The sequence below is a fragment of the Vigna angularis genome, chromosome 4 (assembly GCF_016808095.1).
Source record: "Vigna angularis cultivar LongXiaoDou No.4 chromosome 4, ASM1680809v1, whole genome shotgun sequence".
In the NCBI taxonomy this organism is placed as follows: domain Eukaryota; kingdom Viridiplantae; phylum Streptophyta; class Magnoliopsida; order Fabales; family Fabaceae; genus Vigna; species Vigna angularis.
Window position 1 is genome coordinate 22,317,158 of NC_068973.1, and position 25,414 is coordinate 22,342,571.

At 39.3% G+C, this 25,414-nt stretch overlaps 1 protein-coding gene and 1 pseudogene across 3 annotated transcripts; both read left to right on the forward strand.

The window, feature by feature from the left end:
* LOC128196231 (uncharacterized) overlaps window positions 1-25,414 on the forward strand; it is a 194,970-nt pseudogene that overhangs the window by 103,882 nt on the left and 65,674 nt on the right.
* Window positions 180-24,253, forward strand: LOC108331424 (26S proteasome non-ATPase regulatory subunit 12 homolog A). Of its 3 annotated transcripts, none has more exons than XM_052876598.1 (12): window positions 180-338; window positions 567-761; window positions 1,498-1,605; window positions 1,722-1,826; window positions 1,943-1,999; window positions 2,095-2,291; window positions 15,850-15,949; window positions 16,036-16,148; window positions 16,242-16,392; window positions 16,529-16,606; window positions 17,351-17,599; window positions 17,726-18,055. In XM_052876598.1, exons 1-11 carry the CDS (start codon window positions 261-263, stop codon window positions 17,567-17,569), a joined length of 1,401 nt encoding a protein of 466 aa, XP_052732558.1. In that variant the 5' UTR covers window positions 180-260; the 3' UTR covers window positions 17,570-17,599; window positions 17,726-18,055. The 3 variants fall into 3 exon arrangements, with proteins under 3 accessions (XP_052732558.1, XP_052732557.1, XP_017421578.2); XM_052876597.1 differs by lacking the exons at window positions 180-338; window positions 17,726-18,055 and adding exons at window positions 345-484; window positions 23,814-24,253; XM_017566089.2 differs by lacking the exon at window positions 180-338 and adding an exon at window positions 345-484.

The window sequence follows — 25,414 nt, forward strand, 5'->3', positions numbered from 1 at the left end:
CACAAAAGATGAGGTGACACTGGCTTAGAAGAAAGGAGAAAACGAATGTAAAAGTAAAAGTGGGTGAGTAGGATAATTATAGGAAAAATATTTTTTTTTTTACCTTAATAGAAAGAGTCTATTTAAGTATTTAGAAAAGTTTGAAGATTGAGTAACAAAACTGGGAAGTACACCAAGAGAGCGGAGAGGACAGGCCCACAATTGTTTAAAATAGTTAGGCCCATAAAATAGTTTAATGATATGCAAGGTCGCTAACTTCAATGGTAGAGTACAACAGAAGTTCCTCTCTTCTACCCCTCCTGCACGCAAGGTCGCTAACTTCATTGGTTATGGCTATGGTACCTCCCTGCTCTTATGCGCTAATGTTTTCGAAATGTTCTTCACGCTCCAGATCTCTACTCTTCTTTATACGCTTCCCCTGCTTCTACTCGATGTCACTTTGTGTCTCTACTTTTATTTATACCTCCCTATGAAGCTGCTTGGCGTAGGTTTTAGAAAAAAAGAAATTTGGAATGTTTGAATTTGGATTTTGATTAGCAGAGTTGATGATTCTTCTGGATTTTCAGGTGAACGCAGAGAATTTAGACGCCGAAATAGAGCAATTGCTGAATGCCGAGAAGCATGCGAGGCTCGCCGGCGATGTCGCCGCCACAAGAAACGCCGTCACTGAAATTTTACGGCTATGTTTCGAAGCGCGTGCATGGAACACTCTCAATGACCAGATTGTTCTGTTATCCAAACGACGTGGCCAGCTTAAGCAGGTAAGGGCTCTTTCTTTGTTTTTCATTAGGAGCAAAAGCCTATCTAGTTTTTGTTTTGTTTTCTATGCTGATCATCTGTGTAGTTTAACTTATGTTAGGTTTGTCAGGGCTTTAATTGATGTGGCCTTGATTTTCTTTGTTTGCTTTAAAATTTGTTGTCGTCTACTTCGTAATCTATATTCTATAGTGTTTCGTTACTCGCCAGGGATTGTGTTAACCGTTATCTATGGAAATTTTGTTCCAAATATCAACGGGACATGTGCGCTCGTAGAAAAAGTTTAAGTATTGTGATATTCGTTGATTTCATCAATTTAATCTTAAGTATGTATTTAATTATCATTTTGACTAGAAAAAGAAACGTTATTTGTATTTTTGGCCATAATTATCCATGCTAAGACCTTTTACACTTACTATAGAAAGTTAGAGTAGACATTCTGCAGAACATGCGTCTTTCACCACTTATGCTTCTTGGTTTGGTTTGCCACACAACGTCTCTAATAAAGTTGATCTGGAAGTCGTGTTACCTGCACCCTTAGTTTCTTGCCCTTATAAGCTATGAAATGATCCGTGAAAATTTCTCTGTTGTTTTTGCCCCGATACTAAGTTATTAGGACACTCACAGCTTTGCATTTGACAAGTTATAATCTATTTGTTCAGAGTAGAGATTTTACCTTGTTGTATTGCAATTGGTACAAGAAACATGATCTTCATTCATAAGCCTATCCTTTGTATACAGGCTGTAACAGCGATGGTCCAGCAAGCTATGCAATATATTGATGAGACACCGCATATTGAAATTCGTATAAACCTCATCGAAACCTTGGAAAGTGTATGTGCAGGAAAGGTGAGCATATGATGTTTTCACTCTAGATGATTCCTTTTTATTGTCCTCTGATGTAGTCTAGTAAGATAAGATGCATATTTAATAAACATTGTACTGTAATTTGTATCATCTGTTAGATATATGTTGAGATTGAGAGAGCTCGATTGATCAAGAATCTTGCAAAAATTAAGGAAGAACAAAGACTTATTGATGAAGCTGCTGATTTGATGCAAGAAGTTGCGGTCAGTGTGAATATTAAATGTTGTGATGGATTTTTATTATGCACCGTTGATTTGGGTATTTTACTAGATAATGCAACTAGTTCTCAGGTGACTTACATTATTGGTTTTCTTAACAGGTAGAAACTTTTGGTGCCATGGCAAAAACTGAGAAAATCGCTTTCATTCTCGAACAAGTACTATACATTCTAATATGCCCTTAAGTACTGAAATTCACTTTGGCCACTAATTTTGTTAATTTGTCATTCTCTTGCATTTACTTGTGGTTTAGGTTCGTTTGTGTCTAGACCGCCATGATTATGTTCGTGCTCATATTCTCTCAAGAAAGATTAGTACAAGAGTATTTGATGCTCATGTTTCAAAGCAAAAGAAAAAGGCTAAAGAAGGTGATAATGTTGTTGAAGAAGCTCCTGTAGATATACCATCTTTGCCAGAGTTGAAGAGGATCTATTATGAACTAATGATTCGGTAACTGATTCCCTACTTGCTGTCTTGTTTTGATTGTTGAATTCATCATGGGGAGTGTTAAAATATAGATGTTGTTCTGTTTCAACATAGTTATCAGTAGTGATAAATATTGCTATTATTGCAATAGAAATTCTATAGTTGAATATAGTGAAAACTATATATGAGATTAATCTCCCTTGTGTTGAATATACACATAGGGTCCTTTATTTATAATAGAAGAAATATGGACTAAGCTCAAAATACAAATAAGAAATAATAACAAACTAACTAAATATAAAATAACACTCCCCCTCAAGCTGGAGCATACAAATTGTATGTACCAAACTTGGAACAAATAAACCAATCCGAGACCCCTTAATGACTTGGTCAACACATGTGCGAGTTGATCGTTTGACTCAACAAACTCAGTACATATTTCTTTAGTCAACAAATTTTCAAGAACAAAATGACAATCAATTTCTATATGTTTAGTCCTCTTGTGAAACACTGGATTTGATGCAATGTGGAGAGTAGCTTGACTATCGCAATACATCTTCATAGTATGGATGTGACAGAAGTTAAGGTTTTGAAGGAATTGTTTCACCCATATAAGTTCACATGTGAGTGACGCCATGGCCCTATACTCGACTTTGGCTGATCGAGCTACTACATTCTATGATAGGGGCTGGAAAGTATATGAGAGAGGAAAGAACCGAACGGTTAAGGGTGACGGGGAAGGAGCCGAATGGCTAGTATATGAGAGAGGAAAGAACCAAGCGGTTAAGGGTGATGGGGAAGGAGCCGAACGACTAGTATATGAGGGAGGACAAAACCAAACAGTTAAGGGTGATGGGGAAGGAGCCGAACGGCTACAGGCAGTAGGGGCCGAGCGGCCACATGCAGTGGGAGCATGAGGCGAGTGTCGAACGGTTAAGGGTAGGGGTCGTTCGGTTTAACGGGAGCGTTGAACAATGGAAAGCAGAACTGTAATAACGGTTTGTGGGAGGAACCTATTATAAATAGAATAATTGTCAGTCTTTTAGGTTAGGTTATGTTTTACTCATACAGTCAGGGCATTGGCCTGAGGAGGGGGATTAGGCTCCCGTAGTTACCCATAGTTACGTCCATACTTACATCCATACTTGTACATTGACTTTCGATATTGTTAATGTGCAAATAAATCAATACGTTTCATTCATTCTTCTGCTTTGTGTTCTTGTTGTGATTTGCGAGAGAGGGAATTAGGTTTTCGATTACAGAAACCTAACAATTGGTCTGACCTGCCAGATCCAATTGAGGGAGAAGAAAGCGATGGAGGGAAGAATTGATGGTAGATTGAATGTAGTGGAGAGCCAGCTAGAAGCCATGGAGATAGCGGTTGATGGAATAAAGGCATAAAACGTAGCGTTGCGCCAAGATACGATGGCGATTCGGCAAGAGTTGCAAGAGGTCATGCGAATTCTGGGAGCAATGGTGCGCGAGGAGTCGCGATCAGACGGTAGTCAAGCGTCAGTAAACGGCAATCGAGGGACGAGGTGGGACGACAAGATGGGAGGAAGAGAGGGGGAGTGCGGCGAAGGAAATGGCGGGTGGCAAAAATGGGTAGAGTTGCCCCTTTTTGAGGGATTGTGTTAGGGATTTTGAAAGGAATTCCTAACCAGCTCTCCCTCTAACTCAAACACCACAGTCAAGGATTGGAAAAGAAAGAATAGTATGATTGGTATTCACAACAATGAATCAAGATTACACTGTATCTTAGGAGCTTAACCTCCTCCACCTGGTGCTAAGACCGGTCTACACATACAGACTACTCAACTATCTAACTGAAACACTAAGGGTCCTAATATATAGACCTTTTTCCTGCCCCCTCACTTAACTGATTAGCAGTTAAGTAGTTAAGTGTTTTGTTTCCCCAGTTAAGTGTTCTGTTTCCCCTTCTTCCTCTCATAGACTCTCCACGTCCTAACATCACTTCCCCCTTGGAGATTAACCTTGTCCCCAAGGTTAAAGTCGGGGAACTGCTCCTGCATCACCACCTGATCCTCCCAAATAGCGTTCTCCACTCCTCCATTCTGCCACTCAATTAATACTTTCTCGCGTGGGTTTCCTTCATGTTGCTGAACCTGTCTAGTGATCACCCTACTTGGCCAACATGTGGGTCCATTTACTTGTAAGTCAGCTGGCAATTCTTTCTCCACTTGCTTCGTTCCTATTGCTAGTTTCAGTTGGGACACGTGGAACACGGGATGTATTCTATCATTCTCTGGTAACTGTAGCCAACTTCGGTGTAATCTTACCGGCATAGAAGTTTGTAGTACCGTAGTACCGTGCTGCCAACTTCGGGTGTAATCTTACCGGCATAGAAGTTTGTCGGTGTGGCCTGATTTTTAATGCACCCAATCGTCCACCTTGATGGATACTGGTCTCCTCTTACGATTGGCTTGCTTCACCATCATGTCTTGCGCCCTCGCCAAATGGAAACAGAGTTGCTGCAAGGCTTCATCCCTCGTCTGCATCTCTTGCGCAACTGCCTCCACCATGGTGTCCCCAGGGATGAATCTGGTTAGTGCTGGTGGCGCCCTGCCATAAACTACTTCAAACGGTGTACACTTGGCTGCTCCTTGATAACTGGTGTTATACCAGTACTCGGCCCAGGGAAGGATGGTACACCAGCTCTTTGGCTGTTCCGAATAGAAGCAACGTAAATACCCTTCTAGTACGCGGTTAAGTGCCTCGGTCTGCCCATCGGTCTCGGGGTGGTATGCGGTACTCATTTGGAGACAGGTCCCCTGCATCTTGAACATTTCTTTCCAAAAGATGCTGAGGAATAAAGGGTCGCGATCACTTACTATCGTTTTTGGCACCCCGTGCAACTTAACAACCTCCTTTACAAATGCTTCAGCTACGGTTCGCGCAGTGTATGGGTGTTTGAGTGGAAGGAAATGACCATATTTGCTTAAACGGTCCACTACCACGAGTATGGCGTCATTCCCTCTTGACTTCGATAGTCTCACAATAAAATCCATACTGATGTCTTCCCAAATTGCTTGGGGATCGGTAATGGTTGCAGCAGACCTTGGGGAGAAGCTGCAAGGTACTTGTGCTGCTGGCACACTAGGCATCTAGCCACATACTCCGTTATGCTCCTCTTCATCCCAAGCCAGAATAACGATTGGGCCATCCTCCTATACGTCCGGTACACCCTCGAATGCCCGGCTGTCGGGGTAGTTTGAAATTCAGCGAGCAGTTTTGGGATCCACTTCGACTTAGCTGCTAGGACCAGTCGGCCTTTGTAATGTAACCGCCCATGTTCCATCGTATACGCGGGGTGCGTGTTCGGGTCCTGGGAAATGTCCTCCTTGATCTTCTGCAACTCGGCGTCTTCCTCTACCTCCCGTATCACCTCTTGGAAATCTCGCCAGTACGGTCGCACTACTCCCATTAATTCGGCCTCCCACTTTTCTGCTTTCGGGTCACCCTCTTCAACCAGCTCTTCCCTTTCTCTTTGTGATAACGCATCTGCTACAGCCTCCCCCTCTTCTGCGTTTGGGTCACCGTCTTCAACCAGCTCTCCCCTTTCTCTTCGTGATAACGCATCGGCTACCTTGTTCGTGGCTCCCGTTCGGTATACGATGTCGAAGTCATAGCCAAGCAACTTGGCTATCTAGTGCTGCTGGGCCTGCGTCGTTACCCTCTGTTCCAACAAGAACCGTAAGCTCTTCTGGTCTGTATACACCACGAACTTCCGCCCCAGCAAATAGGGTTGCCAGTGTTGCACTGCCATCGCCACCGCCATGAGCCCTTTTTCGTATATTGATTTCCCCATATTCGCACCCAACAAAGCTTTGTTGTAATACGCTATCGGCCTCCTCCCCTGTGACAGCACCGCCCTAAGTCCTCCGCCAGACGTGTCACACTCCACCGAGAACGGCTGCGTGAAGTCCGGCAATGCCAGCACAGGCGCCGTCGTCACCGCATTCTTCAGCCTCTCCATTGCTTCCCTGGCCACCTCGGTCCACACAAAGTTTCGCTTTTTCAACATCTCTGTGAGGGGTTTCGCTATTTTCCCGTAGTCCCGAACGAACCTTCGATAGTACCCTGTCAACCCCAAAAACCCCCGTAATGCCTTCAGTGTTTTGGGTTCTCCCCATGCGACGACCACCCCGACCTTTTCTTTATCCATCTTGACCCCTTCCTCCGTGATGACGTGCCCCAGATAGCGGATTGACCTCTTCCTAAACTCACTCTTCTTCCGATTGGCCACCCAGTTCTGTCGTTGCAGTCGGTCCATCACTTGCTTCACATGTTCCAGATGGCTGCCCATGTCGTGCTGTAGATAAGAATGTCGTCAAAGAAGACGAGCACGAACCTCCGGAGGTATGGCCTGAATAGGTCATTCATGGCGTTTTGGAAAGTGACGGGGGCATTGGTGAGGCCGAACGACATCACCAAAAATTCGTAGTGCTCCGAGTGCGTTCGAAACGCCGTTTTCTGAACGTCCGCTTCGCCCATCCGAATCTGGTGGTAACCGGCCTTGAGGTCCACCTTCGAGAAATAACGTGCGCCTTGGAGCTCGTCCAACAATTCTTCAATCACTGGGATCGGAAACTTGTTAGGGACGGTGGCCTGTTCAACGCTCGGTAATCTATACAAAACCGCTAGCTACCATCTTTTTTTTTAACAAGGATGACCAGGCTGAAGTAAGGGCTCACGCTCAGCCTTATAACTCCTGCATGCAGCATGTCCAACACTTGTCGTTCAATCTCTGCCTTCATGACGTGTGGATAGCGGTAGGGGCGTACGTTTACAGTGTTGTGCCTTCTTTTAAGATGATCTGATGCTCCTCCTTTCTATTAGGTGGCAAGCCCTGGGGTTCCCGAAATACCCCTGTATAATGCCCCATAATTCCCTCCAACTCCTCCTGCTGTTCCTTTGTGGTCTCTTCTTCCTCTCCCAGCTCACTCTCTACACTCCACACCAAGGCCCATGCGTCTATCTCGCTCAACTTCAACAATTTCTCCGGTTCGACCACCCTCCTCTCCAACGCCGGATCGCCCTTAATGACCACCCTTTCTCCGGCATGCTGGAACGCCATGGTTGAGTCTCGCCAGTTGAGTGTGATTTCACCAAGCTTGGCCAGCCATTCGACCCCTAGGATCATGTCAACCCCTTCTAACTCGAAAAGATAAAATCTCTCTTCGATTTCAATGCCCCCCATGCCTACTTTCACCTTTGGGCAACACCCTCGGGTTCCCTTCTTATGGCCGTCTCCCAAGCTCACCTGGTAGGGTAGGGTGTCCTCCTGTTCGAGCTTCAGCTCTTCCACCAACCACTTGCTTACGAAATTATGACTAGCACCGCTGTCAACCAGTACTGAGATGTTTCTTCCCTTGACTCTGCCCTGCAGTTTTAGCGTCTTCGGTTGCGTCAGCCCTCCGGCAGAAAACGCTGAAAGCTCCATGCATGGGCCCTCCGTTTCAGCCTTGCCCCCTTCCGTATCTTCTTCTTCATCTTCGGCGAGCAGCACCACTCTCAAACTCTTTTCCAAGCACTGATGGCCCGGACTGAAAGGCCCGCCACAGCGGAAGCATCTCCCCTCCTCTCTCCGCTTTAAAAACTCTGGGTAGGGCAGGTTGCGAAAGTTTCGTCCCCGGTTGTCTCCTTCGCCGAACCCGCCCCTTCTCTCCGATAAATTCCTCGATGCTCCGTCCGGTCTCGCCGACCCCACACTCTCTGCCGTAACGGTCCTCCCCGGCATGCTCCTTGGCTTCTCGGCTCTTGCCACCACTGCTCCGCCGCTGGTGGATCGCCCCCATGATGGCGGGTTCTTGGCCCCAGACCACCCCAGCAAACCTAACCCCCGAAGCGCGTCCTCCACGCCGCGTGCGATTCTCACTGCCGTCGTCAGATCTCGTGGGTCATGGGGCCTCAATTGACACCTCAACTCCTCGCGCAATCCTGCCAAAAAGTAACCCAGCAATTGCTTATCGGAAAACTCCTTCGTTTGTCTGGCTAACGCTTCAAACTCCCTCACGTACTCCTCTACCGTGGACGTTTGTTTGATCGCCGCCATTCTTTCAAAAATTCCGCCTTGGTGCCGACTCTCGAAACGGATTAACAACGCCTCCTTGAGGCCCTCCCAAGTTTTGTTACTCGCCTTATCCTTCCAGAACTTGAACCAATATTCGGTGCTTCCCTCCATGCTAATGTGCGCCAGTTCAACCTTCTCCTCCTCTGCTACCTTTTGAATCTCGAAAAATTTCTCTGCTCTACTGATCCAATTCAAGGGGTTGGTACCCTTGAAAATGGGTAATTCCACCCGTCGTCTCCAATTGGGTAAACTCCCCGATCTCTCCCCCTCACCATTTCTGTCCCCCTGATCAACGCGCTGGTTTCCACCATTATGGTTTACGGACCTTTGACTTCCATCGGAGCCTTCCTCGGTTTGCTTGTTGCGCACCCCCATCACCCTTATCAGTTCTTGAATGTCTTTGCGCATGGCCATAGATTCTTGCCGATTCGCCGCTGATTCCGCTTTCATCCCATCCACCGCCATCTCGATGTGCTCCAATCGTCCCTCAACCACGTTCATCCTTCCCTCCATAGCACCCTCTCTCCTCCGCACAGATCCGGCAGGTCGGACCACTTTGTTAGGGATTCTGAAAGGAGTTCCTAACCAGCTCTCTCTCTAACTCAAGCACCACAGTCAAGGATTGGAAAAGAAAGAATAGTATGATTGGTATTCACAACAATGAATCAAGATTATACTGTATCTTAGGAGCTTAACCTCCTCCACCTGGTGCTAAGACCGGTCTACACATACAAACTACTCAACTATCTAACTGAAACACTAAGGGTCCTAATATATAGGCCCTTTTCCCGCCCCCTCACTTAACTGATTAGCTGTTAAGTAGTTAAGTGTTCTGTTTCCCCAATTAAGTGTTCTGTTTCCTCTTCCTCCTCTCATAGACTCTGCACGTCCTAACAGATTGGATCCGCTCAAGTGGATCAATTGCGCAAAAAAATTCTTTGAATTACAAGGCGTTTCGGAGGAAGAGAAGATCCGCTTGGCTTACATTAGTATGGAAGGGAGTGCAGGGTACTGGTTTCGGTTCTGGAGGACGAAGGCGAGAAACCAATTGTGGGAAGGATTGAAGGACGCGCTGGTAATGCGATTCGTGGGAAGAAACAGGGGAACCGTTTTCAAGCGACTGGTAGCGACCAAGCAAACTGGGACTGTGGACGAATTCGTTCAGGAATTTGAGGTATTGGTGGGCCAAACGAGTGGGTTACCAGAGGAGCAGTTGTTAGGGTATTTCCTTGCGGGTTTACAGGGGGAGATTCGCGATCAGGTTCGAATACTAGACCCTCGCGAATTAATGATGGCCATGCACATTACTAGAGATGTGGAAGAAGCTCGCCGGAGTAATAAGGCGGAAGGTGGGAGCAGAAGTAAGAACCCATCATCGTGGGGACGAAGCGTCGGTGGAGGAGGGACTATATTGGGTGAAGATGAGGTCGAAGAGGATGGAGGAATGGAGACTGATGTGGATCAGAGGCAGATGGAGCTTTCGGCTCTCTTGGCAGAAGGATTAAATTAATCCAGGACGATGAAGCTTCAGGAGAAGAATTGATGGTGCAACAGGCCAACAAAAAAAGGAGACCAGCGGATGTAGAAGTTGGAGATTGGGTGTACTTGAAGATCAAACAACACAGGCAGACTTCCATGCTGACCAGACTACATCCTAAGCTAGCCGTTCGGTATTTTAGGCCTTTCCAAGTCACACAGAAGGTCGGAGAGGTGGCTTTTAGGCTCCAATTGCTAGATATCGCACGGATACATCCAGTATTCCATGTATCCCAGTTGAAGAAGGAAGTAGGGGAAAAAAGGGTGGAGAAGGAATTGCCAAGAGACTTGCAAGGGGAGGGGCTGTCTTTTTGGCCTATCTGAATTTTGGATAAGAGACAGGTTCAACAAGGGGAGGACGAGGTGCAACAAGTGTTAGTAGAATGGCAAGAAGGGGGACTAGACGGAGCAACCTGGGAGGATGCAATAACTATCAAAGAGCAATATCCAGATTTCAACTTTGAGGACAAGGTTGATCATCAGGCGGTTGGTAATGTTAGGGGTTGGAAGGTGTATGAGAGAAAAAGGTTTAGGAGATAAGGAGAAGGCCGAACGTTGGAGGAAGGAAGACCAAGCTGGTGGGAAGCGGGGAAAGGTCAGGTTGAATGATGGAAGACGGGGAGGAGTCGAGCCGAACGGCCAAAGGCGGTGAGAGCTCGAGCGGAGCGATGGGGAGCAGCGAAGACCATAAGCCGATTGGTTGAAGAGGACTATCCTAACTGGGACAACAGTTAGGAAAGGCAAGAAAGATTTAGTAGTAATTACAGTAATATATCTTAGGAAAATATTCAGTATAAGTTAATTACAGTAATATATCTTAGGAAAATATGTAGTCTAAGTTAATTACAGTAATATATCCTAGGAAAATATTAAGTATAAGTTAATTACAGTAATTAGAGCTATATCTTATGGAGATATTCAGTATAAGTTAATTATAGTAAATAGAATTATATTCTAGGGAAATATTTAATATAAATAAAGCCTAACGCTATGATGGAAGGCATCCTTTTGATTATTGAGTTTTGTAAAGGAGGTTATGCTCTCAAGTGACTGAAGGAGGTTATGCTCCCAGTTATTGTTTGCTTTTGTTAAGTCAGATTTTATCATCAATAAAAGAATTCCATTCCTTCGTTATTCATTCGGTTTATTGTGAGTGTTGAGAGTTTAGATACGTATTAGATTTCCTGTTGAAACGTTGACATCTCTGCTTTCAATCCATCCATAGTAATCTCTATGGCCTCCATTTGCTCCTCCATAACTTTCATCCTCCCGTCTACTCTACCTTCCAACGCAATTAACTTCCCCTTCATCACACCTCTCTCTCACAAAGATCTGGCAGGTTAGACCAAATTGATAGGTTTCTGGATTAGTAAACCTATCTAATAACTCAACTCACACAATCCAACAAGAAAACAGATGGTAAAAAGAATGAATCTGTATTAATATCTCAATCAACGTACACCCCCTAACACCTCTAAGGGAGCCTACTTCCCCCTCCACAGGATAATGGTTCCTGTCTTTATAAAAAGAATTCAAAAACTCCCTATACAAGATACAGAAGCTCTATTTATAATAGCGCTTATTTCCCTCCTCTCCTAACTGTTAAAATAGTTATATCTCATTAACTTCTCTCTCATTCTTCTCTCTCCTCTCATAAACCCTCCATATCCTATCAGAATGTGACATTGGTAGACATGTAATATTTCTTAGTTTCAGGAAAGGAACATCGATATCCTTTTTGGAGTCGAGAACAGTCTAAGAAGACACAATTAAGAGCGCGAGCGGAGAGTTTGTTTAGACCTGCAGACATGTTATGAATAAAACATACACAGTCAAACACTCAGGGAGATGTATGAAAGAGAGGATCATTTGGAAACATAATGGAGAAAGGAAATTTATTATCAAGTGAGGAGGAAGACATCCGATTAATAAGATAACATGCAGTTAAGATAGAATCTCCCTAGTGATGGACAGGAATATGGGCACCAAGCAAAAGGGTACAGGCAATTTCAACCAAGTATTTATTTTTTCGTTTTGCTATACCTCTTTGCTGCGATGTATGAGGACAAGTAGACTGATGTAATATACCATGGGAACTCAAGATGGCAGAGAAGGAGGATGATAAATACTCTTTTGCATTATCACTTATTAATATTTTGATTACTTGACCAAATTGATTCTTGATTTCATTCAAAAAGAATGTAAAGATAGCTAACAATTCAGAACGATTTTTCATAAGATAAACCCAAGTACATTTTGAATACTCATAATGAAGGTAACAAAATATCTAAAACCAAAGGAGGAGATATGACTAGGTCCCCATATATCAGAATGGATGATGGAAAAACTAGAATTACATATTGCTTGAGACCTTTTAGGAAAGGAAGATCTAATATGTTTTCCTAATTGACATGACTCACATTTTATGGTCTGGAGACCACTAAGTTCAAGATACATCTTTTTTAATTTAGACAAATGAGGATGGCCAAGTCGATCATGTAACACTTTAGGATTACGAGCAACAACACAAGACACCCTTGGACAAATCCAAAATGGTATAATCCGTCAGCTTCATATCCTTCTCTAATCTGTCTCTCCGAACCACACTCCTCAATAACAAAAGATTTGTGATCAAAGGCTATTGAACAATTTAACATTTTGGTCAACTGGCTCAGGAAAATTAAATTAAAAGGAGAATTAGGGATAAAAAGTACAAAGTTGAGATTGAGGGAGGGAGAAAAGGAAACATGACCGAGACTCCTTTAGAGGAAGTTTTAGATCCATTTGCAAGGGTTATAAAATGAGTTTTTTTTAAAGGAAATAGAAGAGAACAAAGAGGTATTACTAGAAATGTCATCAAAAGAACCTGAGTCAATTACCCATAAATTTTGACCTTCCATAGATTGAAAAATCCAGGTTGTTGATGAACTGGGAGATTGAGATGGTTTTGCCAAGTTGTTAGACTTTAACCTTAGATACTCTTTATATTCATCCTCGGTAAACTTAGAAGTGGAAGTTTCAGTCTTTGAAATATTGGCAGTTTTGGAAGGGAAACCATGTAAAGAGTAGCAATTCTCTTGAGTGTGACCCATCCTTTTATAGTATTTGCATTGAGGACGTCACCGACCTCCTCGTCCTCCTTCTCTAGTGCCACGTCCTCCTCTTCCTCATATGACAACCATGACAGATGGCTCCACTAGTTCATGCGCTTCCTGAGTTTGAGGTACTGAGACACGCAGAAGGCGAGTGATTAATGTTTCCATGGAGGGAACCTCACGACTGGTCATAAGTTGATCTCTAAGATGATCAAAATCAGGATGTAGGGCACGAAGGATCAACACCATGTAAAATTTGTCTAGTTTCTTCTTGATATCCTCTAATGGGTCCGCTTCCAAAAACATCCTGAGTTTTGCAACCTGGCGTATATGCACTTACTATACATGATATTAAATAAAACATGAAACAATATGTTTTAGATTGTGGATAGCTTTTTGTGTAATGAATATAATTGTGATGAACCTGAACAGTTTCTCTAACTTTTGTCGGAAGCATAAATTTTAATTTCAATGATGATTCTTGCAAAAGTACATGATTTCAAAAGTAGATCACATTACGGTTGACATCACTTTCTTCAAATTATTAGACAGACGTTATTTGACAGTCGCTTATTTCTTTCCAACTAATCAATTTTCATTTTTTATTGGTCTGGTGTAACCTTTTTGTCAAAAGCCTATATCTTTTTCTTTTACCATATTTAAACCAACTTTGGAGCTCTAGTGTTTATGTCTTGCACAACTGTCAGTCCTAGCATGATACTAACTGTATCATGCATTGACTGACGTTAAAAATATAAGGAATTATTTTCTTAATTCAACACGATACTGGTTCTATTTTTCCTTACCTTACAAACATAAAGATGCCTTTTTGTACCTTTGATTATTGTTTTGAGAATGACTATCATTCTGTAAATACGTTATGTTCTGAACTCTGAAGTTGGAACCCTTTCAAACAACATTATCTAATTTTCATTTAGTGACTATTACCAAATAACTCTTATTTTCTGTTTGTCATTATACAATCCCTATAAACTGAGTTACCTAGTTCTCACAGCTTTTTTTAATTTAAATCTATTTTTCAAAATCAATTTCAATAATGTTAGGTTTCTTTTGTCAAGAAACCAATCTTTCACTCCTCACAAGACCCACTCACACACAAAAGAAAGAATATGAATGTATATTAGTTGAAAATAAGACTGATTTTATTATTCTCAATTATAAAAATATACATTCTAATATCCTCTATTTGTAATAATCTAATTCTCCTGAAAAGGAAAATAGGGAAACTAGGTAAGCAAAATAAAATAGAAGATTATATAACTATTTTCTCTAATTAGGAAGATTCTAAAGATATCTTCTCTAATTACAACAATATTGCTTCTATAATCAAAGAAAGAAGTGTTTACAATCTTTCGGCAAGGGAGCACTCTCCCTTCCTTAGGAACAACCTCCTATCAATACGCTAAATATCAACTAAATATCAAAAAGCTCCCCTATACCAGAACCCCCCTGCCATCTTATAAAGGCAACCCACTTCTAACTACCCAACAACAATTAATTTCTAAACTGTTTCCTCCATATATCCTATCATTACACCCTGCTGCAAAACAACCTTGTCCTCAAGGTTGGTACAGTAATGTTTGTTCCCATGGCTCATCTTCATTATAGGAAGGGAACCCACTGGCTATTGCTCTCTAGTTCAGGTCTAGAGGCTTGGGTGGTGGTCTATATGAAAGAATTGTTGACTCCTTTAAGAGTTGCTTCTTTTCTATAATTCCCATGGACCATATGATTGTTCTATACTGCCTTTTGACCTGGTGACCACTTACATGGGCCTAGGTTTTAACAATTTTTTGAGGAATGATCAAGAATTCTTTTCTCTTCTTCCAACCCCAAAACTTTTCTTGTATTTTTATAGCAACAGCACTGGCTCTCCTTGTCCATATTTTTTCATCCTAGAAGCTAAAAAGGAAAGAGCTTGTTGATTAGATCATCCAATTTCATCATCATCATCATCATCATCATGCTGAGCTAATTGTTTCCTCTGAACATCATATTCCAGCCCTGCAAGGAAATATCCCTGCCATTGGTCTTCTGGTGTTTTACATGTTTGTGACAACCATATCTCTCCTTCCTATTTTTCCTCCATTAACAAAATCTTGATCTCCATTTACAGATGTTGGACTGCCTTCTAATAATCCTTTTTCCTGGTTCCACGCCCTTCCTCCAAGAACTTGCATGAGTTCTTTAAGTTCTTGGCGTATACCCCGTGTCTCTGCTTTTAATTCCTCCAATGTTGTCTCCAGCGAATCCATCCTTCCCTCCAGGGCATTCATTCGCATTCATTCTTCGATCCATCCTTTCCTCAAAGCCTTCATTCTTCCTTCTATCACGCTTCTGTCTCAATGATCCGGCCAGTCGAACCAATTTGTTAGGTTTCTTTTGCCAAGAAACCAATCTTTCACTCCTCACAATACCCATTCACACACAAAAGAAAGAATATGAATGTATATTGCTTCTGTAATCAAAGAAAGAAGTGTTTACAATCTTTCCCCAAGGGAGCACTCTCCCTTCCACAGGAACAACCTCCTGTCAATAAATGAATATCAAAAAGCTCCCCTATGCCAGACCCCCCTGCCCTCTTATAAAGGCAACCCCCTTCCATCTACCCAACAACAATTAATTCCTAAACTGTTTCATATGACGTTCACCTATTACCCATTATAACCTATCATATTATATCCTATCAAATAATCTACAAAGATTCTTTTTAATATGGTTGCTCTGTTTCATTTGCTTTTGGTGTTGCATTGTTTTGATGCCTACTTTCAGATGAGGCTTGCAGGCTGATCATAATTTTTTGGTTTTCTTGTGATGATTTCTGTTTATTTTGAAGGTACTATTCCCATAAAAAGGATTACCTTGAAATTTGCCGATGCTACAAGGCAATATATGAGATACCATCTGTCAAAGAAAATCCTACCGAGTGGATTCCAGTAGGGTTCCCTTCTACTGATTTGATTTATCTGTTATTGTCAGATTGTGTTTCTCCTTTTTTTCTGAACATTTTCCTTATGTGTAGATCCTGAGGAAGATATGCTGGTACTTGGTTCTATCACCACATGATCCAATGCAGTCAAGCCTTCTCAGTTGCACCTTGGAGGATAGGAATCTGTCTGAGATTCCAAACTTTAAGTACGCCACCCTAAGCTTGGGCTTGTGTTGTGTTAGGCATTTTAGTCATGCTTTCCTTCTCATTTGATGCACCTGTTACACATCACGTTGTAGGTTACTGTTGAAACAGTTGGTCACTATGGAGGTTATCCAGTGGACAACTCTTTGGGATTCATACAAGGATGAGTTTGAGAATGAGAATATCCTTGAAGAGAATTTGGGTGAAGAAGCAGAAGAAGATCTAAGGGAAAGAGTAATTGAACATGTAATTCCCTTACATTATTATATTTCGTATGTACCCTCTCTCCCTCCAAATTGCTTGGGAGGTATTTTGTGAATGTCTTATTTTTCAGTTTTCAGCACTTCTTAATGTGAACGTTAATTTTTGTTTACCTTGCCAGAATATTCTTGTTATATCAAAATACTATGCGAGGATTACTTTGAAGAGACTTGCAGAGCTTTTGTGCCTCAATGTCCAGGTTAGAATGCTAGTTATGATTATGTGCCGAAAGATTATATGTGGTAATTGGTTGTTTTTAATGTGTTTGGGTAAGCCTGTAGTGTTTCAGATAAATATCTCAGGTCCTTCACAATAACCAGTGGCAAGGTAGTTTCATGTTATATTCTGCTTTAGTCAGGAATGAACCTACATATAAGCTTTTCAGGACAACTGCCTCCTCAGATATTCTCTTTGCCTTAGTAGGCTAAATTACAATTTATTTCCTGATTTATGATTTTGGTCTCCTTTATTTTTTACAATTTTACTTCACATTTTTGTAAAACACCACAATTTTATCTAACTTTCACTTTTTCATTATTTTTCTTTTGGTCATTTGAACCATAGATCCGACATATTCGCGTTCCATTGGCAAATAGTTCAATTAATTAAATAAAAAAAAATTAAACATGCAAAATTAAGAATTGAACCTAAATTGCTGATTTTCTAAAATAAGGGGACTGAAATCATGATAGAAAATAAGGGGGCCATAGTTGCAAATCAGAACATAAAAAGAAACCAAATTTGATATTTAGACTTCCTAATATTATACAAATGTGTTTTCCTGCACAGATTTTAATAGGTATTGCCCCACAGCTTAAAAGATCTGAATAGTACATTTACCCCTCAAACTGATCGTTATATTGTTTCTTAATGATCTACAATGAATACACATGTTGCAAAACTATTTTGAAGATTCTAACTAATTCTCCTTGCAAACTTTTAGGAAGCTGAGAAGCATCTTTCAGATATGGTTGTGTCCAAGGCGTTGGTGGCGAAAATTGATAGACCCATGGGAATAGTTTGTTTCCAAAGAGCCAAGGATAGCAACGATGTTCTTAACTCATGGGCAGCAAACATGGAGAGGCTGCTTGATCTTGTGGAGAAGAGCTGCCACCAAATACACAAGGAAACCATGGTGCATAAGGCTGCCTTGACGGTTTAAGAAGGTCCATGCTACTATTAAAAGTTACAGGTAATTCTAAAGGTCCTTACGAAAGTAATATATGGAATTAAGTTTTGAAATATATGGAAATATGATGGTTCATTACTTAACTTTTTCCATTACTATCTATCACAATGCTCCATCTGGAAACTGCAGGAGGAGCTCAATATAGATGTTATTTTGGACTGAAGTTGCTTTGACATATGTTCATTTGAATTGTTGCTGATTAGGTTGGTTAGGTATTGGGGGATTAAATGACAATGTTTTCTTTTTTCATTTTATTGTCAATGATGAAATTAAGATAGAGTTGATACATGCTTCTTAGTGTTGTATACTAATGGTTCATATGTTACCACCGACTTATGAGAAGATCCTGAACGATCTTGTTGTAGGTCGGTCAGTGGGAAGATAGTGCTTGTATTCTTTTGTCCGTTCAATTCTCCAGCATTCCTTGGGTTCACTATTCAATTTCTTCTGCTTTTTGGATGCGGGTGTCTTGTTATTTTTTTTTTCCTTTACATTTTGCTAGCTGAATTTTTCTTTTGTTTGAGTGCATAACTTTGGAGTTTGTCAAGGGTGTGTGTAATATCTCGATTTCTAGGATGTCATTATTTTATAAAAGTTGATAAATTTTACAACTTTATCATAGTACAAAAATGTATTTTCAAATATCTTAATCTTTCAACACACATAATTAATTCAAAACATAATAGTTTCAAAAGTATGTCTAGTAGTTACAATATTTCAAAAGTAAATAAAATTATTAAGGAAATAAAATAATTACAATTACTTTGTTTCAAAAATCTATACTAAAAGAACTTTTTAAAAAAAGTCAAATCTTTTAATTCAATTCATGAGTCTATTTTTGTTTTGGAACATTATAATATCATTTGTTCATGTATAACATATTATAGATCAGTGTGATAATTTCATTCACAAATAAAAAACATGTATGAGATAAATTATCGATAAAATAATAATATCAATAAAGTATATACATATTGATTATATCAATCATAATCAAACACACAAGATACATTATATAACCATAATCAAACACAAAAGATCTTCGAATTATATTAATCACAATGAAACATTCCAATAACAATAGGATTCTTAATCTTTTAACATAAACAATTCAAACATTGAATTATTCGATCATCGATCTTTAACTATTAATGTCACCTTCAACATCTTAAACTTGGACCCTGGTCTATCTATTCATCAGCACCTATGCTAATTACCTATTATAACCATTATAGTAACATCGTTATAAACATAGCAATAACTAAAATATCTCAAGTATCTTGATCGTTATCATAGATACATCACCATAATGACTATCAGAGTCATGAACAACACCATGAGCATCACTGTACCATAACACCATTGTGAAAATAGTCCATCTCACTCCTATACTCTACTTCACCAATTGTAACTGCTCCTACAGCCCACCTGTAGCCTCCCCTAAAGATCATCTGTAGCCTTTCCTACATATCTACTAGAATAATCCTGTAATCTAGCTAAGAACATGTAGTTTTGCCACACAAGGACGAGGAACACACCTTTACCCCCATACAAGGAAAACTCAATACCTAAACAACCCTTCCGATGCACACAAGACAAAAGGAAACACCTATCCATAAATAGAACCAGGATTTACGAGGTACAACAAATAAACTTATCCTCCACAATCATGCTCAATAATCACATGCTCAGGTATACCCCAACATTCACTCATGCTCCATTGTTAACACTTCTGCAAGTGTACCGAATCGTATCAAGTAATAATAAATGGTAAGACCAAGTATCGTTTCCTAAGAGACTCAAGGCCTAAATAGTTATGTGATTTCTTGATTAAATAAGACTTGTAAACGAAATCATTGTGTTTATATTACGAAAAAGTAAACATGAATGCAAGTGTTGATCAATTGGATTGAAAGATGCAAAAGTGATTGATGTAAAATATGAAATCATTATGTTGTTGGGGTTTCGGACTTATCCTATCCACTCTGATGTATTTATGAATTGATCTTTCTTCATTAATGTTAATGTCACTTTCTAATTTACCTTAAACCCGATGTCTCGGTGAAGAAAGCCTAATCCTAATTAGTAGTTCACAATGTCTTGTCTCCCTAGCAATTAATCATGCATTACATTTGCACAAAAGCTTAAAGACAATCGATCCTCTTATTCCTATGTCTAGGTAATATTGTTTCTGGGAGAATTTCCCCAATTCTAGATTTTCTCATATGTGTCCATAGTGACAAAATCAATAATCATGCAATTGAATGAGTTAAACAAAGCATGCATAGAGTATAGAGGAAAAACCCTAACAATTAATGAAGTAAAGCATATATAATCAAGAATCAATTCAATACATGAGAGTTTCAAAGGATTACATCATTTCCCTAACAACAATGTTGGTTTAGTTCACCATAGACATGGTGAAACTAGATGAAAATAATGAAAACAATGAAAGATAGAACCCTAAAAGTTGAAGATCTGAGCTTCCGCATCCAAAATCCGCCTCCAAGGGGTGAAAGGAGTGTAATTTCGCCTCTTTCTGTCCAAAGATATCAACCCTAGGTCGACTAAACCCTTATATAGTTTATTGAAAATATAGAAAATTGGCCCAGGCCCAAGTTAACAGCGCTCAGCGGTAGGAATTGCGCTCAACGGTAAGTACGACACTGAGAGTGACGCTGAGCGATGGCATTGAGGTGTGAAATAGTGCACTTAACAGCAGACTCTGGTGCTCAGCGGTAGAAATGCCGCTCAATGGTGACTACGACACTTGGATTAGCCCTCAGCGATGGCGCTTAAGCGTTAGACAGAGAATTCAACAACAAGCTTGGCGCTCAGCGGTGAAATGGCATTGAGCAGTGGCTGCGATTCTTCTTTTGTGGAATTTTCCTTCCTTTCCTGAGTCCAATTCCTTGCTACTTCAACTTCTTTCACCCAATTCCTCTAAAATCCTGCCAAAACAAGGAAAAACAAGCATAAAACCCATCCAACTCTCTTATTTCCACAACTTAAGCAAAAGCATGATTTCAAGCTAGTTTCTAAGTCATAAAAGGTGTTTTTGATGTCAAAATTAAGTATAAAAATAACGGTTTTGCAACCTCAATAATCACATGCTCAGGTATATGCCAACATTCACTCATGCTCCATCCTCAACCATAAGTCAAACTGACCCTTTACATTATCAGTATCCTCAATCTCTGATTATCATCATGTTCCACAACTCCTTAGGCTTGGTTCACGTCCTCTCTTCATCAAATTCACCAACGCATAGATAATCAGTATCCTTAATGAAGTTTACCTAGAAACATCACGTAGGAAGGGATAATCAATTATAATCCTTTATAATCAATTATTCCTGACATCACACTCAAAAACCAACGTACAGATAATCTATTATAACCACTAATGATCGATTATTGCCAAATCGAAACACATCTTGGACATGATTCAAGTAATCAAACATATATACATCAACCCTAGATCATGTGGAAACATACTTAACACATCACACATGCATTCAAGCATGAGATACCCTTGTAAACATACTCAAACATATATAATACATCACTTGAATCTTCCAGATCCAATCATTAACATGTTATACCCCCCAATAAACCCAATTATACTGCATATGATTATTACCACACCCTTACTGATGGTAAAAGTGGCCAAAAATAATAGCAACTTAACAAAGAATAATAATGTAGCATAAATTCAATCCCCCTTCTTGTGAAAATCTACTAGGATCACCAAACAAATAGAACAAAAATAGAATCCAAAGCACAAAGAAACACTAACAATTTTTAATGTGGAAAATCCTTCAATGCAAGAGTAAAAGTCACGAGTCATCCAAACCAAAGAAAAATTCACTGTGATCAATAATAGTGTGCAGAAGAGTCTCCCATAAAACATTAAATGGGGTTTTCAATAAGTCAAACTAACTAAGCGTAATGCTTACAAATGAGAACAAAGAAGATGAAAATTTCTCCAAAATAGAGTTGTTGATGCGAGACTGTTTTATCTCAAACTAGACCTCCGATTGATGATCCGAACGATCAGAATGAAGAACCATATGTCTAAAACCCACTGTCCAAAAATCAGTCTGATCCAACGGTGAACGATTTCACAACAACGATAACACCAGTGCAGGTTTTATGTTATGCGAGAATGATTTCTTCTCTTCCTTTCTCTCTTACTTGACTTTTCCCTCTCTTCAAATGAGTCTGATGTGCCCTACTAATCTAACCCATCTCTATTAAAACGAAGTGAAACATAATGGTCCACATTATTTGGCCTATTCTCCACATAGGAAGAGAGTCCAATAACCCAACACTTACAACATATATTTACATGGAAACCCCCAAGCATCATAATTTTGTTATATCTTAGCATCAAACCAGTTGGGATAACCTAACAAAACAAACATAATACATTCATAGGGAAAACCCATAAAATATATTACCAAAACCTTATTCCCATGCACATACAAACTCTTGCCCAATAATAGCAACAAATAATCATAATCATAATCATATAATCAAACAAGTATTTTCATGCAAGTAAATCAAGAATGCATAGCATACAACAAACAATGGTAAGCTTCCTTATACCTTGGTCAATACTAAGGTTGTATCTCTAAAATCACTAAGATTTCCTCTCTTATTCTCTCTTAACTACTTTTTAAAATATCATAAACCACCAAATCTTTTTAAAATACATGTAATCATTTAAAATATATGACAATATCTAATAATGTTTTTGTCTAATAATAATATCTTTTTTAATCTTTAAAACCACCAAAATTATATCTCCTATTTTCATTTAACTAATTTAAAATAACAACTAAATCTTTTAAAAGATTTACATTATATCATTTTATTAAATATTCAGATTATTTAATTTGCATACTTTTCATCTCTACACTCCGTTAATTAATTTTTACATCAATTAAATAAAAGTAAAAGACATTTTTGTCTTTAGGCAAAAATATTAAAATAAAGAAATAACATAACAATTATGTTTTAACAAAAATATACACTAAAAAACAATAATTTATAAACAAAAATTCAAAATCTCAAAACTACTTTATTTTTAAAATTCGTGTTCTTTCGGAGCTTAGTATGTGTTTGGTAGAAAAAAAAAGTAGTAGTCAGGATGTGTAGGTTATTTTATTGAAAAAGTTTGAGAGAGTGGGATAGAGGAATATAAAACTGCATTAATATTTCATTGATAGTGCTATTGATTTTATAAAGCAAATAACTGAACGTAAATGCACGAAAATATTGGCATCTATAACCACTAACAGACTAGTGCTCCTAGTGCCTAGAAAATGGCAAATAAATCCTACTAGTCAACATGACTTTTATTTTCCTAAAAAATAACATAACATATTATTTTAATTTGTTAATTTCCAATAGTCATCAATCAACACTCCTCCTTGATTTTGGAATCGCAAACTCCAAGCTTTTGCCTCAAGAACTCAAATCTAGATTTTGGAAGTGCCTTGTTTAGGATATCAACCACTTGATTTTCTTTTTTGCAATAAACTAGTTTCACTTGTCCTTCTCTTTGAACTTCTCTTAAAAAGAAAAGTTCTATCTTAAAATACTTTGTTTTGCCATGAAAAACTAGATTATTGACAATTGAAATTGCAGCTTGATTATCCACAAAAATCTTTGAGCTATCTTCTTGTTCTATGTGTAAATCAGTCATATTTTCCTTATCTAGGCAATTTGATTTACAGCAGCAGCAGCTACATACTCTGCTTCTGCTGTTGATTGGACTATAATTTCTTGCTTTTTGGAACACCATAAAAAAACTCCAGAACTAAGAGAGAAACAGTAACCAGAAGTGCTTCTCATATCATCAACACATCCTGCCCAATCACTATCTGAATAACCATCAAAACTTAAGCTTTCAACTTTGTTGAACCATATACCATAATCAATTGTGCCTTTAACATATCTAAGAATTCTTTTTGCTGCTTGAAAATGAATTTCACTAGCACAATGCATGTACCTTGATAACAAATTCACTGAATGCAAGATATATTGTTGGGTGGCTGATAACAGTTGAAAAACTGTTATTTTCATGCTTAAAATTGATACTAAAAGCAACCTTTATACTTAGAAACTAGCTTGAAATCATGCTTTTATTCATATTTTCAGAAATAAGAGAGCTGGACAGGTTTATGCTTGATTTCAGTGTTTTTGTGCAGGTTTTAAGGTGAATTTGGTGAAAGAAGTGAAGAAGGAGAGAAAGGGAATCAGAAAAGACATCAAAAAGTGCAACAGGAGAAGCCGCAACTGCCGCTCAGCGGCAGTTTACCGCTGAGCGGCACTCAGGAGTTCACGGGGATCCGCTGAGGGGCAAAATGGCCGCTAAGGGGAAGAATCGAGCTCGCGCACTTACCGCTGAGCGGTACTTTACCACTGAGCGATACTTTTATGGGCTTGGGCCTAATTTTTCTGTAATTTACGAATAATATATAAGCTTTAGGGTTTCCTAGGGTTTGTATCTTTGGCTGTGACGAAGCAAATACTCTCTCTTCCATCCCTTTGAAGGAGGATCTTGGATGCTCAGGCTACCTCTTCACCTTTCTAGGGTTTTATCTTTCATTATTGTTCATCTAGTTTCACCATGAATATGGTGAACTAAACCTTGTATTGTTGTTGGGGAATCAATGTAGTCTTATGAAACTCTCATATATGGAATTTGTTTTTACATCTTACATTTAAGACCTATGTTTTCTTTCATCATTAGTTAGGGTTTTTCTTCTTTGCTCAATGTTTGCTTTGTTTAACTCATTCACTGCATGATTATTGATTTTGTCGATACGGAAACGTACGGGGAAGTCTAGATCTGGGGAATTTCTCCCAATAGTATATTGGTTGCCGTTAAGCTCCTACGCTGAATAAACTAATTATTAGGAATGCTAGGAATCGTATGAACTCGTAATTAGGGAGAAGCCTTCTTGAAAGGTAATTTAGAGAGTGGCATTAACAATGATGAAAAGAATGTTGAATTCCTAAAATATATGAGAGTGAATAAGATGAAATTGATAACCCCAACAACATACTCATCCATATATTCCATTGAAGTATTTGTATTTTGTTTTAGCCATTGATCAACCTCATGCATACATGTTTATTTTCGTCTTTCGCATAGTAAAATCCAATTATTTCGTTCTTAAGTCTTAGCTAATCAACGAATCACATAACTAAACTAGGCCGTGAGTCCTTTGGGAGAACGATACTTGGTCTTACCAAGTTTATTACTTGAAACGATTCGGTCATACTTGCCGATTGTAAAACAAGTTTGTGGCGCCGTATTTCGGTGTTCATAAATTTGTCCATCAATGGCAGTTAAATACATTAAGCATCCTATTAAGGATCGAAACAACTTTTCATCAACCTTTTCAGCTCCATATATTCTGCAAAACTTTTCTTTTTGGTTCATTGGAGTTGTAGCTGACTTACACTCTTCCATGTTGAACTTCATAAGTACTTCCTTTGCATACTTTTCTTGGCACACAAATATTTCATTTTTCTTTTGTTGCACTTGCATACCAAGAAAAAAATGTCATCTTTCCAAGGTTTGTCATTTCAAAGACATTTTCCATTTCCTCTTTAAACTTGTCAATCATCTCCTTACAATTTCCTGTAACAAATAAGTCATCAACATACAGAGATATTATAAGTATATCTTCATTCACCTTTTTAATATATAAGGTTTACTCACTTAGACTTTTCACAAAGCCTAAGCTCATTAAATGTGCGTCAATTCTACTATACCAACACCTTGGTGCTTGTTTTAAAC

Coding starts and splice junctions, on each gene's coding strand:
- LOC108331424 (XM_052876597.1), top strand. CDS start 374: ATGTTCTTCACGCTCCAGATCTCTACTCTTCTTTATACGCTTCCCCTG. Junction 1,827..1,942: donor ATTTGATGCAAGAAGTTGCG/GTCAGTGTGAAT, acceptor TTTTCTTAACAG/GTAGAAACTTTTGGTGCCAT. Junction 2,000..2,094: donor TCGCTTTCATTCTCGAACAA/GTACTATACATT, acceptor CTTGTGGTTTAG/GTTCGTTTGTGTCTAGACCG.